The 16,803-nt window shown below is 33.2% G+C and overlaps 1 protein-coding gene across 5 annotated transcripts; it reads right to left on the reverse strand.

Moving 5' to 3' along the window:
• Positions 1-332: 332 nt before the first annotated feature.
• Positions 333-16,429, reverse strand: LOC123719966 (solute carrier family 2, facilitated glucose transporter member 5-like). 5 transcript variants are annotated; one of them, XM_045676329.1, is made up of 13 exons: positions 16,020-16,428; positions 11,880-11,980; positions 8,123-8,385; positions 7,451-7,597; positions 6,638-6,798; positions 5,706-5,830; positions 5,028-5,168; positions 4,588-4,725; positions 3,880-4,073; positions 2,727-2,939; positions 2,142-2,244; positions 1,334-1,502; positions 333-685 (listed from the first exon to the last, which is right to left on the reverse strand). In XM_045676329.1, exons 5-13 carry the CDS (start codon positions 6,730-6,732, stop codon positions 580-582), a joined length of 1,284 nt encoding a protein of 427 aa, XP_045532285.1. In that variant the 5' UTR covers positions 6,733-6,798; positions 7,451-7,597; positions 8,123-8,385; positions 11,880-11,980; positions 16,020-16,428; the 3' UTR covers positions 333-579. The 5 variants fall into 5 exon arrangements, with proteins under 5 accessions (XP_045532285.1, XP_045532286.1, XP_045532283.1 ...); XM_045676330.1 differs by lacking the exon at positions 16,020-16,428 and adding an exon at positions 14,256-14,500; XM_045676327.1 differs by lacking the exons at positions 8,123-8,385; positions 11,880-11,980 and having other exon boundaries at positions 16,020-16,429.
• Between the last annotated feature and the right edge of the window lie 374 nt (positions 16,430-16,803).

Consider the following 16,803-nt stretch of genomic DNA (forward strand, 5'->3'; position numbering starts at 1 on the left):
AAACTTTATTCTTTGTTCTATGTTCGTAGTTTTTGAAGTGTCTTAAAAATGGTTTTATAAGAATACTCCTACAATGATAGGCTGTCTATCGCGTATAGGGGGATTACTGTATATACGAAATTTACTAGCATATTGAACAGAATTTTGTACAATTTTACATCAGCTTCATTTTAGTGATTCAAACAGGGCCGATAAACAATACTTTTACGTTTTATAGCTATCTAATTTTCTATATATCACAAGTACCAATCGTAATTATTACGAGTATATATCAAAAACAGCCTTTTGTATTAACGCCGTTAATTTTAAGGACATTTCAAATCAAATAACAATTAAGGATTAAGTTAAATTTATTAAGCAGCGTTTTCCAGTAAACTTAATTAAGATTAAAATAAAATAGTCGAGATTATAAGTCAGTGAAGATTTTCTTAATGATCTACTTCCATATCTTTGCCTCCAATGTTTAATATAAACATTTTAATCTTTGCAGTTACATCGTAACTATATACAAATGTTCTTATCGTATAACACTAAAAGCAATATTCATTATAATAGATGACGTCATTCGTATTCCTGACGTCAGACGTTACGATTGGTTACCGCTAGAGGTCGCGAGCGGAGACCGTTATTGCAGAGTTCAGTCACTTGCGTAGGAGTTTTCCCTCGGGTTTCTGGGAAGTACAATCTGGAAAACATTCATTAAGTAAAATTAGCGCAGGCTCCTAGAATAAAGACCTCAACAAATTCTGCTCGGCCACCCACCAACTAGCTGGACGACACCGTCAAGGATATTGGCTCCCAGTGGATACAGAGGCTACTGCAGGAAAATGGATAAGGCCTACGTCCAGAAATGGACCAAATAAAGATGCTAATAAAGACAAGCGAAACAGATTTAAAAAAAAATTCAACAATTTGTGTACTTTATACTTAGGTATTCTAGAAACCGATAAACCTTTAATCTAACTGCAAAACTTTTGTTTGATAGACCATTCATACTACTCTTGAAAAATACAATAAATTTGAGCAAAACATTGTCATTTCAACAAATACCAATTGAAACAGACATGACAATGCAATAATAAACAATTTAACTATGGCCGTAATTATTCTAAGTCTTTGACAAGACAAAACAGACATAACAATAAATATAACTGTGTTACAACCAAGGCACTAGATAAATATAACTAGCGGACCCGACAAACGCTTTAAATACAAAAACATAAAATTAAACCTTCAATTCCACTTGAAAAGGGACAAAACATTTCAACAAAATCGGTCCAGCCGTTTAGGTTTTCCACACAAATAAATAGTAATCCAAATGTTCAAAACTTACTTATGGAAGACAGTCAATGCACCCGTCACCGCTGAGAACACCAGGAACGAATAGGCACCGATATAATCACGCATGCTTGGGAAACACATCCCCACCAGGAAATTACCCCCCCAATTGGCCAACGACCCCCATGCCATACCAGCACCGCGGGGGGCTACTTCGAATATCTCTGAAAAAATATTTCAAAAATTCTTAAATATTTAAAAGCAAATATGTCAATGGGAAAAGGCAGAGACTTCTTTGGGACTATATCATTGATATAACAAGTTACGGAGAGCGACCTATATGTGAAGCGTATACAATATATTGCTATTTAAAAATGTACTTAAGAAACAATTATGAATAGAAAATGGTTTCTGGTCTGGTCTAAAAATCACTTTTTATTGTATAATTTGGCCTATGTAGAACAATAAATAAACATTTATTCTTAATAGAAATAAGCGTATGCTGTTGGGAGCAGTTTTTGAGTCTACAATCTCTCTGCGATTCATCTTCTTACAAAATACTTTTAACCATATTAGCCTCACTCAAACCTACTCATACTACACAAAGGTACAATCTCCTATATACATTTTTTTATGTCATTAAAAATGTAAAGATGTCAAAGCTGTTAAAACATTTAATTCGGATTTACCTTAAAGATGAGATGAAACTAAAATATATTATAAAGTGAAACTTAAGCCAGAAAATATTAGATAACTTATTTCTCTGTATATAAGGAATTAGTTGAGTCTGGAGTTGAGGATGTATGTATGGAGTTGGAATACTGGTCGATATTACAAATAAGTATATAAAATTAGCTACTGACCTGAAGCAATAAAATAGGGGATGGGCCCAAGACCGAATCCGTACACGAGCACGTACGAAAGTACAGCTATCATCGCAGCGTACGGCATCCATGACACTGCGTCCTGAAATCAAATTTTACCCAGATCATAGAAAATTAACTTACGCCCGGGTGATGTCGATAAGAAAATTATTGGCGATACATCTTTTCAGTTCTGGGCCTCAGATTTCTGTATCTGTTTCATGATCATTTGCCAACCTGATAGGCACGTAGGGATTCAGCCTCCTGTGACTGACACATACCGACTTTTTGGGTCTCAGGCAAGCCGGTGACGAAGTTTCCTTCCTTCCTTCCTCAAAATCTATTGGTGTACCGGGATCGACCTTAGGGATGCGAGTCACTAGCCCACTAGGCTAACACTGCTCTGCCCGGGTTATGTATAAATTTAAAATACGCATCGTAAGTGCTACAAGTCGTAGATTTATGTATTAAACGTATTGTTGTAATTTTTGTTCCCTGTAGGCGACGCAATGCCCTAGTACTTATTAAAAAAAATATCAAAATAAGTACAGCCTAATAATGTAATTAAAACAAAAGTCAACTTACAATAAACCTCATTGCAGCGGCTAACAATGCCAAAATAATGGTCGCTCCAAACATAGATCCAAGTAACAAAGGCCGCCTGCCCGTCCGCGGTAGTAGGTAGACCATTATCACAGCCGTGCATACATTGATAGCCCCGCAACCAATTGTCGCGAATTGCGCGTTCTCCCGTGATAGACCCGCTTGCCTGAATATCGTTTGTGAGTAGTAGAACACCTAAAAACCATTGGTCATAATAACTAGTGTTTAGACTAAAGTATTGTCTCTTCTTGTGAACCTGTTTGTTGTCGAGAAAAAAAAACAGATAAGAATATTTGTTGGAACGGAACACACAATTTTTTTATTAGTAATATTATGTACGTCGTATACATTATTTTTTATCTTTTCTCAGATAAAACCATATAGTATTAACCATTTATTAAGTTGTATTATCCGAAGAACCGTATTTATAACTAGCTGCCAACTTCGTTTTTCCTTACTCTGATTTTCCTACGCCTACCTTTTTGGTACATACCAACATGGAACATTTTGCTATGCTACCCCAGACATTGCTCGGTTTTCCATAATGAAAACTTTGAAGTTTTTCTGTGATTTTTTCCATATAAACCTCAAGTTCAAGTCAAGTCAAGTCAAGTTTAAATTAATAAATAAAAATAAGGGTTGATTGTAGAGGGGTAAAATTAAAAGTTGTATGTATTGCTATACACTGTATCATAAAAACAAAAAAATGGTCTAAAAAATAAAAATTTAGCGATGGACCAACCTCAACATTTAAATGTATGAATAATATATGTCCGATTCCCCTACCTAACAGCACACAAAATTTCACGAAAATCGGACAAGCTATTTCGAAGGAGTTTAATTACAAAAACCGTGACACGAGAATATTATATATAAGACGTATTTTTTTCTGTAGTCTTGTGATTCAGATGATAGCTAATAAAAAAAAACACATCGGACGGTAATTGTCGTGTATGAGATGGTCCTGTAATACTTTCATGATATCGGGTATGGGAACTTGTCTCTTCTGGATTTGGTCCTGATATGTACAAGGACTACCCAAGCCGATTTCACCATCCACAATGCCTTGTATATCCTACATGGCCAAACCACCTTAATTTTTTTGTGACATATGTTCACATTTCTAACATCTTACCGCATTAATCCCGCTAGTCTGTTGTCCAGCCTGTGAAGTACACACTAACAACAACGGCAGTAACAATCTGCGATCCTTAAGCGCCGCCCACATTGAGTACCGATCGGTATCATTGTTGCTACGTACTTCTTCTCGTAATTCATCTAACTCCTCTGTCAATACACTCGGTGATACGCCACGGACACGGCTTAGTTCTAAAAAATTCAAAAGCAGTTATGTATATGGAAATGAAATATTTGATAGTATTTTTGTAAATTTGATGATGATTTCATTCAAATTTCAAAGATAAACGTATTGAGTTATTTGAATCGTCAACGACCAGTCACTTTCTGAGCGGCTTGATCTCTTAACATTGCGTGTAAATGAGGGATCTCTACATCTTCTACCGCATTTACCATGGAGAATGTTCAGAGGAGCTGATTAATAGCAGTTGAGTTTTATCATCGGACGCCGAGGCAGAATATGAAATTATCCGTCACATCATCACCTCAACGTCGGTCATTGCACAGCGCGTTTCTTTAAGCAGTTTTTGCCGTGAATTTTGTGGAACCAGCTGCCCTAAAAAAGTTTCGAATTGCCGTTTTTTACCGGCAAACCAAACCGTGGTTTATATATTAGTTATTCGTACTCATAGCACCACAGAACATATTCGCTCTTCGCTATGATTGCAAATAGCCGTAGAAAAAAACAAAAGTTATTAGTACTCACCTCTTAAAGACTCCGCCTCATTTTTCTTAACTACATAGAGGTATTTTGGACTCTCTGGTAATATAAATAACACTGGTAAACATATAATGACTAGTAAAGCGTACACAGACAAGAGGTAGGGCCAGTCGTTGGGTTTGCCTGAAATAATAAATGTATGAAAATACATTTACAGATTTATATAGATTACATCAATTTCTCGAATCTTAAGTCTCAAATATGCCTAGGCGAATATGAACTTTATGGTAATAACACAAGTCTCAATTTTCATTGGCGCCATTTAGCAACATTTATTTACTTTAACATAAATTTAGAAGAATTTTTACTTGTCTTCTTCCTTGAAAATGAGACCTGTCTCGTTAAAGGTATCCATACAAAATGTATATATAATTTCACTCTATATAAATGATCTATTCACATACGAAATTTAAAAGCAAAAATACCTAATAAATCTTGTAGTCCCATAACCTGTCCCACTAAAACGCCAACATTGACCCCCATAGGACAGGCAACACCCATGGCCCCTGTAAGACTGGGCGGGGCTAACTCTGTGAGGTACATTGGTACTATACTAGTTGTAAGGCCTGAAACAAACCGATATACATTGCAACATTTCTATACTATAAAAAGTTTATCTTTACTTATATGACCTCTCCAGTGCCGGCTGTCAAATTAATGACATACCAATAAGCGCTAACGTAAATTAATTGTGCAAATAAATGATAGTAAAATAAAAGATTTAATAAATATAAATACATATTTATAATTTACTGTACTTTACACAAACGTAAAGGACACAGCTGTAATTTAAATATTCTTAATTCTTACAAAATAATGAAAAACACCGCATAATTCCGCTGTTTGTGAAATTCAATATATATATATATATATATATCTTAACTTTACGTGGTACAGGTATAAATAAAGCATCTTTAATGAATTACGATGACGGATGTCATCAAGTTGACTGATTATGCCGTATTAACGCCATCTTTTGCCTTAAATTTGGCATTTGTTTGCCAGCTTTGCGACAAGTTTCTTACATTTATGTTTCTTACATTGCCTTCAAGATTAATATCATTATATAAATTTTGGATGCCAAAATTTTATATGTAACTTACCACCAGCTAAACCGACGAGCAGTCTACCTAATATAAGCATTTCGACGGAATTCGCAGTCCGACATAACACAAACATTATAGCACCTGCCAATGACAGTATACTGGTCACGATTGTTGCATTCTTCCTAAAAATAAACAACAAATACGATGTGATAGGAGTTTCACACACTTCGTTATTGACATCCACTGAACAATTTGAATAATCTTGTTAAAACTGCTAAAGAGCTAGAACCTCTTCGCCTCCTTCAATCTACCCTAGGAAGTATAACACTTTACATCAGCGGCCAAACGTCGACAGTTTTGGAGCTTAAAACAATACGATATTTTCCATATCGTACTTCCAATAAAATACAGTAATCATTGAGAGAAATGTTTCTCAATTAACCGTAAAACTAACTTCAGTAATTCATCAATAAAGTAAGGTTTTATATTGAAACGAATTGATCACAATTAATGCAAAATTCCATATATAAAAATAATATTGATAAACAATATAATTATTTCATTAAATATATATTTTTTTAATAAATATAACAAGTACGTATGCGTAGTATCGCGGTGTAAGAAGATGATGTGTGATATGTATCATAACAAGTTGTAGACTGTCACATGTACATGCATTTTCTTCGTAAGTTTACATCAAGAGTTTCTTTTGTATTATCGCATTATTATGATAATATTAATATTCTAATCGGTTTTAATATATCTCAACTTTTAATCTGTTCTAAACTGTATTTTGTCATATTAAAACACAAAACTTAAGACAAATTGTTGTAGTGCTTATATTGTGTAACACAGTAAAAATTGACTTTAATGGCTTCCACAAATATAACAAAATTTCATCGCTTTTTTAGCAATTGAATCAATATATTATCTGTATAGAGCATAATCTTTAACTTGAACTTTGAATAAAGACATACAAAAACCATTACCTTCCAAGTTTATCAGCCAGCACTGAACCCAGAATAGATCCCGTACATCCTCCTACTATAAAGATGGAGACAATAGCAGACCAGACTATGTTCATCCATGTCTCATCTAAATCGATGTTAAACCTCTCACGTAGACTTTCATAACAAAACTGTTGTATTAACTGTAATGATAAAATTTAGTATAGTTACTTCAATACCCTGATTAATTGCTTCTATAAAGTTAGAATAATTTCTACGTCAATCAATTAACAAGTAGATAAGTGCGTTCAAAAAAATCGTTTTATTATACATGATTTTAAATTTGGCCATAACTTCGCGATTCTAAATAATGTCACGATTTCACATTTAGTCTAAATTCTGAAATTACTCCTCAATTGGTAAAACACAGCATAGATACCGGCAAACATCTTGAACAAATGTCCTTGCAAGTGCAGAAGCGATGTTTAGGTTTCACTCGGAGTTTGCGGGAGGTGGTTCGCGGCGGTGGGAGAGTGACGCGTCGATCGCGTGATTGGTAAATCAGTTGACTTTTGTGTCCCACGTTGTGTACGATGCGCAAACTTTCCCCCACTCCCTTGTTTAATACTCAGGAAGTTTGCCGGTATCTGTACGTAACCGTCGGAAGTCCTGGACTCGATATCCGGTGAATCTTAAAAACCCATTACTTTCTATATATAATATCTTTATTCAATTGAATTACGTTTAAGTTCCATTAGTATTAACTTGGTAAGAATATGTCGAGCTGGGAGAAAATTCGCATGTGTCAATTCTCCATCTAAGAACTTACATGTTGAGAATTAAATATACTCGTACCTCAGCCGGCGTATTAACTACACCGATATTGAACCCAACCGGCAGCGAAGAACCAAGGGTTGTGACCACTCCAGCTAACACCAAGTAGAACGACCATCCTGCTTTATAATCGTGCGTTTGTGTCAAGTGCTGGTGCTCATTGGTTACCTGTAACAATATCACATTTTTTTTTAATTACGTCAAAGATATCACTAAAACATGTAGATGCTGGTGAGACACACAGGTGTTGAAAATCAAGTGCGTGCTAACGTGCATATTGGGTCAAAACGCTTAAACTATGATATTTTTAAAGACATTATTATTCGTGAAAGACTTCTTATGTTGACTGCGTTGTGTTGTGTTGTTTGTATAGTTCGGCTGGGTGAAACGGTGAATGAATCTTAGTATAAGAAGACACGGAGTTAATAGAAGAGGATATACCCTTCTCGTATGTATTGCGTATTGCAGCTGAGGTTTTGAATGTAACAAGTATGCCGTTGAAGCCCCGGCCCCGAGAGTGACCCCGGAGCCTTTTCACCCAATCTTTGAACTGCAGAGATTCCGGTGTGGTTCCACATACCCTTGCAATTTTCGGGCGAAGAAAACGATGGATAATAAGTGTAAAGCGTATATTGAAACTAGTGATCTGTGTTACACTATATTTACTATTCAAAATATTTTAACATAACTTACGTGACAGTAAAAATCTTCTTTAAGTCTAAACCTTAACGAAATTCAGATGTGCGAAAAAACACAGAGTGACTTAACCTAAGAAATACTAGTAAGAATTGTGGATCACCACTTGGACGAGCATAAGACTACCACCGCAGTTCCGAGATCAATACAAGAGGGAATAACAGAACAGAAAAAGAAAATTGGCCAGAACCAGTCGCAGAGCCAACCATCTAGCACAAAGTAGGTTAGGGTGATTGAAGCGAACCCATGTCCAGCGATAGCTGATAATTGTGATGTAAGGTAAAGTAATATAGAATGAAGTTTTATAAGAGTGGCAGAGCACTTGGACACTCTGGCAGTATGGGTCACCATGGGCGGCGATCATAGTTTATTGAAAAACATATACATAATTTATATAATATTGTCTTGTATATATATTGTCGTCTGGGAAGATTTAAGCTAGCATAAAGTGCCTAAAAGTAAACTAATATAACCTCCTTGAATAACTGTTAAGTAAAAGCGTCTCCCTTCTTGTAATTTTCAAAATTTACAATAATATTAAAATATAGGCTGCTCGAACTTCGGTTCGCCATAATATGAATTTTTACTTAGCTTTAGCTTAGAGGCTGTTTGCTTTTTCGTTTTGAGGTTTTCCGTGCCCTATATATTTCTCTCCATTTAGCCGTCTTCGAGTATTGAGCTTAGCAATATATTTTGCAATTCATTTCAGCGAATATCAAAGACAATTAAAGTAATATATACACATTGGTGGCACACCGAAAAAAATATCCGGAAAATTCTGGCTACAGTGACATGGCGATCGATAACCACAAATCCATAATTCCAATGATACTAAGACAAAATTTGACGATTCAATATTTGCAAAGTTGTGCTAAAGCTTATTTCAGACCAATACAAAATAAATTATCTAGTATAAATAACGTATTTCGGATGCAAACCATTTAATCGGTATATCGGTAAAATAAAACAAATCAGCGTTTGTAGAGTTTAGCCATAATCAATATTGTGTTACTTGCTACATAAATAAATATAGAAATTAATAGCAACAAGTTCTGTAATTAGGGGGAAAGGGAACAGGGGGTCGTAACCATAGTCGAGAAGTTAACTAATTTGTGTAAAAATATTATTTTGTCCTGACATTATATATTTATCTTTAGTAAATGAATAGTAGTTAGAGCAGTGTTGGCCTAGTGGTTTCAGCGTGCGACTCCCTGAAGTCGTAGGTTCGATCCCCGGCTGTGCACCAATGGACTGTCTTTCTATGTACGTATTTAACATTTGCTTGAACGGTGAAGGAAAACATCGTGAGGAAACCGGCTTGCCTTAGATCCAATCAGTCAACGCCATGCGTCAGGCACAGAACGCTGATCACCTACTTGCCTATTAGATTAACAAAATATCATGAAACAGACACAGAAATCTGAGGCCCAGGCCTAAAAAGGTTTTAGCGCCATTGATAATAATAATAATAATAAATGAATAGCAGTAAAGCTTTTATCTATTCTACTATAGTATATGTTGTTAATTCAACATATGATGTAGCAGAACCAATTACATATAGATATATATCATTGTTTAATGCGCGTTAAATGTGTAAAATGTCATCAATCATGATCAATATATTTTTGATCGATATTTATGTTTATCCCTTTCCAAATAACTCGTAAAATCCTTTGCATATTTAACAATGCGGGCATTATATATTTTGCGTAATTTTCACTTTAAAGTAAAAACAAACATTGCCTTTTTTGATAAATTAATCTTTTTTTACTTTTCGTATCTATACTTTTTCAAACTTAAAAACTCGTTTTTCACAAATAATTTTACAGCTACAAAGTCGCGGCGGTTTTCTAAACATTTCGAATAATTCGGTAAATAGTTCCTATTTTGATACAGCTCGCGACATCCGTTGTCCAAATTTATAATTACCACGAGTTAGTTCTTTAGCAATGATTTGTCTATTTAAATTAATTGTGTTTGCTAATACTAAGCACGTGTTTAAAACAATTCACACAGCAAACAATTTAATATTGGTATTAAACCATAATCTTTAGGCACACCGAGATCCACTGATATGAAAAGCTTTCTTTGTTTAGATTTAACTATATTTGTTCTATATAATTGTGTATGTTTAGAGAATATTACCACTTCCTACTAATATTTGTTAAAGCATCGATTAAATTAGGAACAAATATATGGTTATATTTAGACGTTTTCAATTCAATGCATTCATTCTCGTGTTTGACCTAAATAAGACTGAACTGGCGCGATAGCCACTGAATTGACTTGACCGAAGATGACTGTTAAGTCTATTAGTTATTATTAGTTACACATTTATTAGTAGGACACATAATAATGAGGCATTATTCTCTAGTTTATTTCATTACACTTTGAACAGATTAATGACAAAGAATTAGCTGGTTGTGTACGGTATACCATTTTATTAGGCATTGTTAAACAGAAAATACATTAAGAATAAACATGTTAATGTAAGAATCTGTTATAAGATTAGACTTGCGGAAAGAATGGAGTGGAATTATAAAGTATATCTTATCCTGAATTTTATCTATTGATACAGTCGTGAAAGTAATTAAGCTGCGAAATTTTGATCATGAAGTAATAGTAACGTAGCTTTTCTAACTATATTGCAATTCTCACACACTCACTCACAGGCTCACTTAATGTTAAGTGATAGCGCCGCTCATGGACACTCATGGACCCTAAGACGAATTGATTCGGAAATACATAAGTGGATAGCTGGTTCCACATAGTGGTGGTGAGCTGCGAGAACTGACTTTAAAAACACTCAGCTGTGAAACGACGGACGTCGAAAGTGGAATTTCGTATTGTGTCTAATTCCGAAACATCATTTAACGTCTTATAACATATATATATCTCCTCCTTCCGGCCTCCAATAATCACAACATATTTTGTCACTTTAATTACTATTCAAAGTTACCTCTGGCTGTTAATAGTGTTATCCAGCAATGAGACTTAGAGTCAACTCCGTCTATTGTACGTCAAAAATGTATTGCAATTTAATATACGGGAGTCGTAGTTCGCACTGTCATTTCTTAATCTCACTGAAGAAGTTATAAAGGCGTATAAAAGTAATTAAAATATATGTATAGTAATGACTTCATCTCACTTCCTGCCATATATAATAAAGGTATGTTACTGAATCGATTTTGTAAGTAAAACTGTTGCCCAAATAGAATAACGATTATTACAAAAACACATATTTTTACAAAACTCATCTCACTTCCGGCAGGATATATATACACACACACACATATATATATATATATATATGTGTGTGTGTGTGGCAATATATAATAAAGCTCAGGTACTGAATGGTACATGTCAACACACCGAACATTTAGTGTACTAACCACACACGAAATATATCCTAATAAAAGCGTCTAAACACAGCCCTAAAATCAGAGGCAGTATCAGAGGTGGTGGGATTACCCCTAGATCGCATCATGTGTAGGCAAATCGTACCCTAATTGACGCCTGTAAAGTAACTGTCAGCCAATATCATCCCCACCACCGTTGTCCCGATATCGCCACGGATTTTAGAGCCGTGTGAAGACGCTTTAAACCTAAACAGCTCATCATACTGAATTATCCAATTTCAATATAACGTGCATATGCATATCAAACTGACAATACCTTTTAGGTAGTTGAAAACCTAATATATGACTATAATTTAAGTGCAAACAACCTCATAGTTATCTGTTTAAAAGGATACATGTCAATGATACGGACGGAGAGAACATTGTTAATCCAAAGAGAAATGTCAGAAACTCAATCACAATTAGGACAAGTGACGCGGCGAGACCCGCAACCAACCTGAAACCATTGATGTAGTAAAAGCCTTAGTCTACAAAATATTATACAAAGCATAAATGAGCAGTGTTGGCCTAGTGGTTTAACCGTGCGACATTGGGGTTGTTATTTTTGATTCCCGGGCACTAGTGGACATTCTGTTTATGCCCGCACTTACTTCATAGTACGAGCGTGTGTTTTGACATGCCTTAGACCAAAGAATTCGGCGTGTTAGGCACAGAAGGTTGAAAACCTACTTGCCTATTATAAATGATCACGGAACAGATACAGAAATCTGAGGCCCAGACGTAAAAGGTTATATTATCATATTTAATGTTATCCTTTTTATATTTATTAACGCATACAGTTAATACATAAAATCTGTGTATTATTTGATCAATCAAATTAATTTTTATAGTTTAAAGAAAACATATGAATAAATAAAATGTTATTTTAAACTGTCGTCATAAATAAACTACATATCTTGGAATAAAGGTAAGGCGTTGTCCGCGTCGAGTTCGTTCTGCCAAAATTTAAAAAAATAGTTTTCCATAAACGGCTATGGTCAATTGCCTATGGTTATACATAAAACATGAATGCGGGAGAAACTGACACTGATAACAGATAACAAGGGTCAACACAAAATTTAATAATTTAAGTCGTAATTAGACGAAAAAATATATTACATAAAATGTTTGCTTTCAAAGTGCTTTTAATTTTTAAGATGAAACCATTCAAATTAAAGTGAACGTAAAAACGATTCGAAAACGTAACTAATGTATTTTTGTATGCGCGGTATTTTTGAATGTTATAAAATTAATTATTATTTAAAATATAATCAAAAATGTGTATTATACTATCCCAAAAGCAAACTTTATACCGAAAGTTGTATTTTCTTTTAGTTTTAGTGCGTAATTTATAGAAAAATCATAAAATAAACTTCAGGACATAGAACAACACTTTTTTTGTAGAGTCGTGCCGTCGTGAATAATTTACGTTATTAATTGTTTTGTGATATTACGAAGGAGGAAAACTTTAATAGAACTAATAATGCGTTTAGTTTATACATATTTAGCGAATATAAAATATTATTTACTCGCTATTAGCTTACCTTTTTATATACAAATATAGTTTATCGGACTAAATTATTAGTATAATGAAATATTGTTTTAATAGCTGAATAATTTTCATGTATAACTCGTATTTATGTTTTGATTAACTATCGCTGATATTTTTTTCATCTTTGACTCTACGGTCGTTTAGAAACAAGCAAGAGTTATTAGCTAGAGTTATATAAGAATACTAGCGGAAGGACGTTGTCTTAAATACAAAATAAATCATTCTCCATTAAACACACAAATCTCCAGCCGTTTAAGAGTTAATTGCAAACACACAAACCGCAGATTTATTATATAAAAAGTTTTATAGTAGTTATCAATGCTTCAATAGAACATTTTACACTTATGTAATTTTACACACAATTTTTTGGTACATCATGAATACGTGTTCTATTCTTAATTTTCTAGTAATCTTAAGGGAACTTTGAGTAACAACTGAAACAAAGCTTATGTAATCCGTACATGAGTTCAATTAATATAATTCATAATAGCATAGATCTTTGTTGATAACAAAGACAAATGAAGGTTTCGGTTAAAACCATTATAAATTATTTATTTTTGCTTTTTTAACTCTTTAGTTCTTCAAGTTATTTATGTAAGTAAAGTGATATTGTTTATATAAAGATTGTATCCTATAACGTCTACGGTAAGAAAGAGTGCCTTAATTAAGAGGAATTAAACTGATTTAATTGTTACGAATATTGGGAAATTGGAATTAGTTCCGAGCGCAAACATGTTTGTATAATTTTTATAATATGACACTACCAAGAGACCAGCTATTTAAAAAAAATGATACCTTATCTGTGCTCGGAGGTCAACTAGTTTTTAACTAAATTAGAAAAACACCATTTTTATTATATATATTTAACTGCTAATAAGATATTTCTATAAATGGAAATGTAGCATATAAAAATTATTGAATTATATTCTATCATATAATTTATAATTTAACATGTCAAGCAATATTTTCCGATATAATTATCTTTTATTGAAAAATAACGTGCCTTAAAAAATTTAGTAAACACGTTCATTGATAATAACAAAATCGCATAACCTCCAATTCGACACACTACATCTTAAAAAGTTACATTACATATATTAATATTAAATAAATATTTTCGTATTCGAATATAATTTTGCTATAATCCAACCTTTGTTCATGCATAATTATAAAAACAGACCTTGCTTTTCTCAACAACCATAATAACGACGCACTCGCACAGTCACTCAAACTTCGATTGTAAATGACGAGTCATTCGCTTTACTACGGTACATATAGGTAAATTATGTTAATGCAACGTTTGCCGCGTCTTGATTATCCAGTCAGTATATAAGAGACTTTACTGTTTATTCACACCTCAATACTACTATGGCAATATAACTTTAAAAATGACACTTACGAACTTATTTTAAAGCGTACATAATAATAATGAAATACAAAATTACCTATTATTAAAAAATTTAAAGGACACAATACCATAATCGAAATGGTATTATTTATAAAGGTGCTTCATGTTTTTTGAATTATTTTCTTTTAACTAAACTGTGTTAGTAAATCAATGTTCCGATCCCGGATTAAATTAGAAATGTTTGTTTTGATTTGTTCCTTATATAAATTTTCATATGTAATACAGATATTCATTGGTACCAGTCCTGCTTGTTGCACAAAGTACATTCATCTTCTAGATATTTTTTTAAAATTTTAATTTTATTGACAGAACAAACTGAATATTCAGTAAACATTCTTCAATGCATATATATATATAGGCATCACGTAAGTATTACATAAATACACAGATTTTGAGTCATTGCTTTAAAAAAAATACTTGTCTGGAGGCCGATGACCCCAAACAAGACCAATTGAAATCATTCAAATTTATGTACACAAATGCTTTAAAATAAATTAAACACGTGAGGCGCTCACGTGTTGGACATCGGCAAACGAATGCGAATCCGAAACCACACTACTATTGTATCTACTGATCCATTCACATAATATGTTTTGTAAACACCTGAATGTCAATATTACTGCAATTAACTGGTCATAGCGGTGACTATAAGGTGGTAGTGTTTTATCTTTTACAAATATCTATATCTATGATAAATGCTATTCTACATTAAGAGTACTACTAAAAAGAAGCACTCTTGAAAAGTGAATCTAAAGTATTTATCTTACAAACACATTAATATTCTGTCTTGTCTATAATGTGCTTTCGGCTAAGTTGACTATTTTTAAATACCTAAATCTAACAGTGTTACAATTATTGAATGAGAAAATTAATCTTTTAATGTGGCTGTAATTATATGATACTATAAACAATAATTATCTTAATAGCATGTTAAATACATTAAACATACTTTGCTATACTAATTAAATGAGAATAATTGTCTCACAATCTTTTATCATGGCTTAATTTATTGATGATGGATGGATGGATGGATGGATGCAGTTGTTAGGAATTGTGGGTAAAAAAGTGTAATAATTAATTTTATGTTATAATTTAAAGTATTGTTGTAATACCCAGGGAAGCATCCCTGTGTAGTATAGTTTTGCTAAATACATCACACAATATCAAACAAAAAAAAATACATTTTTAACCAGTTTAATTGGAATCAAACTAAAGTTAAACATAAGCATTATTTTTATACAAATAAAAAATTAATTGTACAGTTGTACACTATAATAAATCTGACATTTATAGTACACACATACTTAAATTTCCACTTGTACTTATACCAGAGGAATATATTTTTAAATACATTACTAATAATATTGACCAATATTTAAAGTTGGTGTCACTAAACTAGATTAACTAGACCAAACAGATTAATTTATTAAAGCAAACAGGTCTTATTTTTTAAAATACAATCATTTTTGTTATATTGATTAATATAAAGCTCTCGCGTCGCGTACGTTAATTGGTACATTAGGTATTTTAGCTTACCGGCTGTGATATATCGGCAAGAATGTCTCGTGATATTGGCTCGGCAAACAGTGACGAACGCTCTGTTTGCTCTCCCATAATAGAGTCACCAGCACGCATAAGTGTCCCAGGAGAGTGAGAAACCGTGCTGGAATCAATGTATCGGATCCTCTCATACCGCTTTCACGTTGTTTAAATTATTGCCCGTACCTCAATTCACTGAACCTTGACGGTTAAAATAGCTCTGGGTACACAACCTTATTAATTTGGTTAAGATTATTTATTAATTTTATGTTCACAAAATATATTTTTAACGAGGTCCTAGGAATGCACTAATAAATACGAATTAAAATTAATACAATGTGACTAATTTTAACTTTAATTAATATTCTTAAGCTCCAGTAAACAGATATGTATTAATTATTGGCAAACCTTAAAATATCAACAAATAACTGTCAATGTCAATGCAATCGTAAAGCAAAGGCTTTTGTCGATTAATGGTAAACTGAAAATTGTCAATCAAATTAAAAATCTACCCGTTGCATGGTAGGATCAACCCTACGTAGCCATTATTTGTCATAAATCTTTGATTTAAAAACGTATATAATATCTAACCTTTTTTGGTAGGTGTAACCCGATACGGGTTGGCCTCCATCTGTATTGGCTTGTTTGATATCTTTATTTTATTCACTCGGATTTTATGACGTCAGGATTTAGAGTCTACGCATATGACACTAGGTCAATATTACAAAAATATCTACTCCATGTAGATTTGTAGTTTGATGTTTATATATTACTAGTTTTT

This window comes from Pieris brassicae, chromosome 2, assembly GCF_905147105.1.
Source record: "Pieris brassicae chromosome 2, ilPieBrab1.1, whole genome shotgun sequence".
In the NCBI taxonomy this organism is placed as follows: Eukaryota; Metazoa; Arthropoda; class Insecta; order Lepidoptera; family Pieridae; genus Pieris; species Pieris brassicae.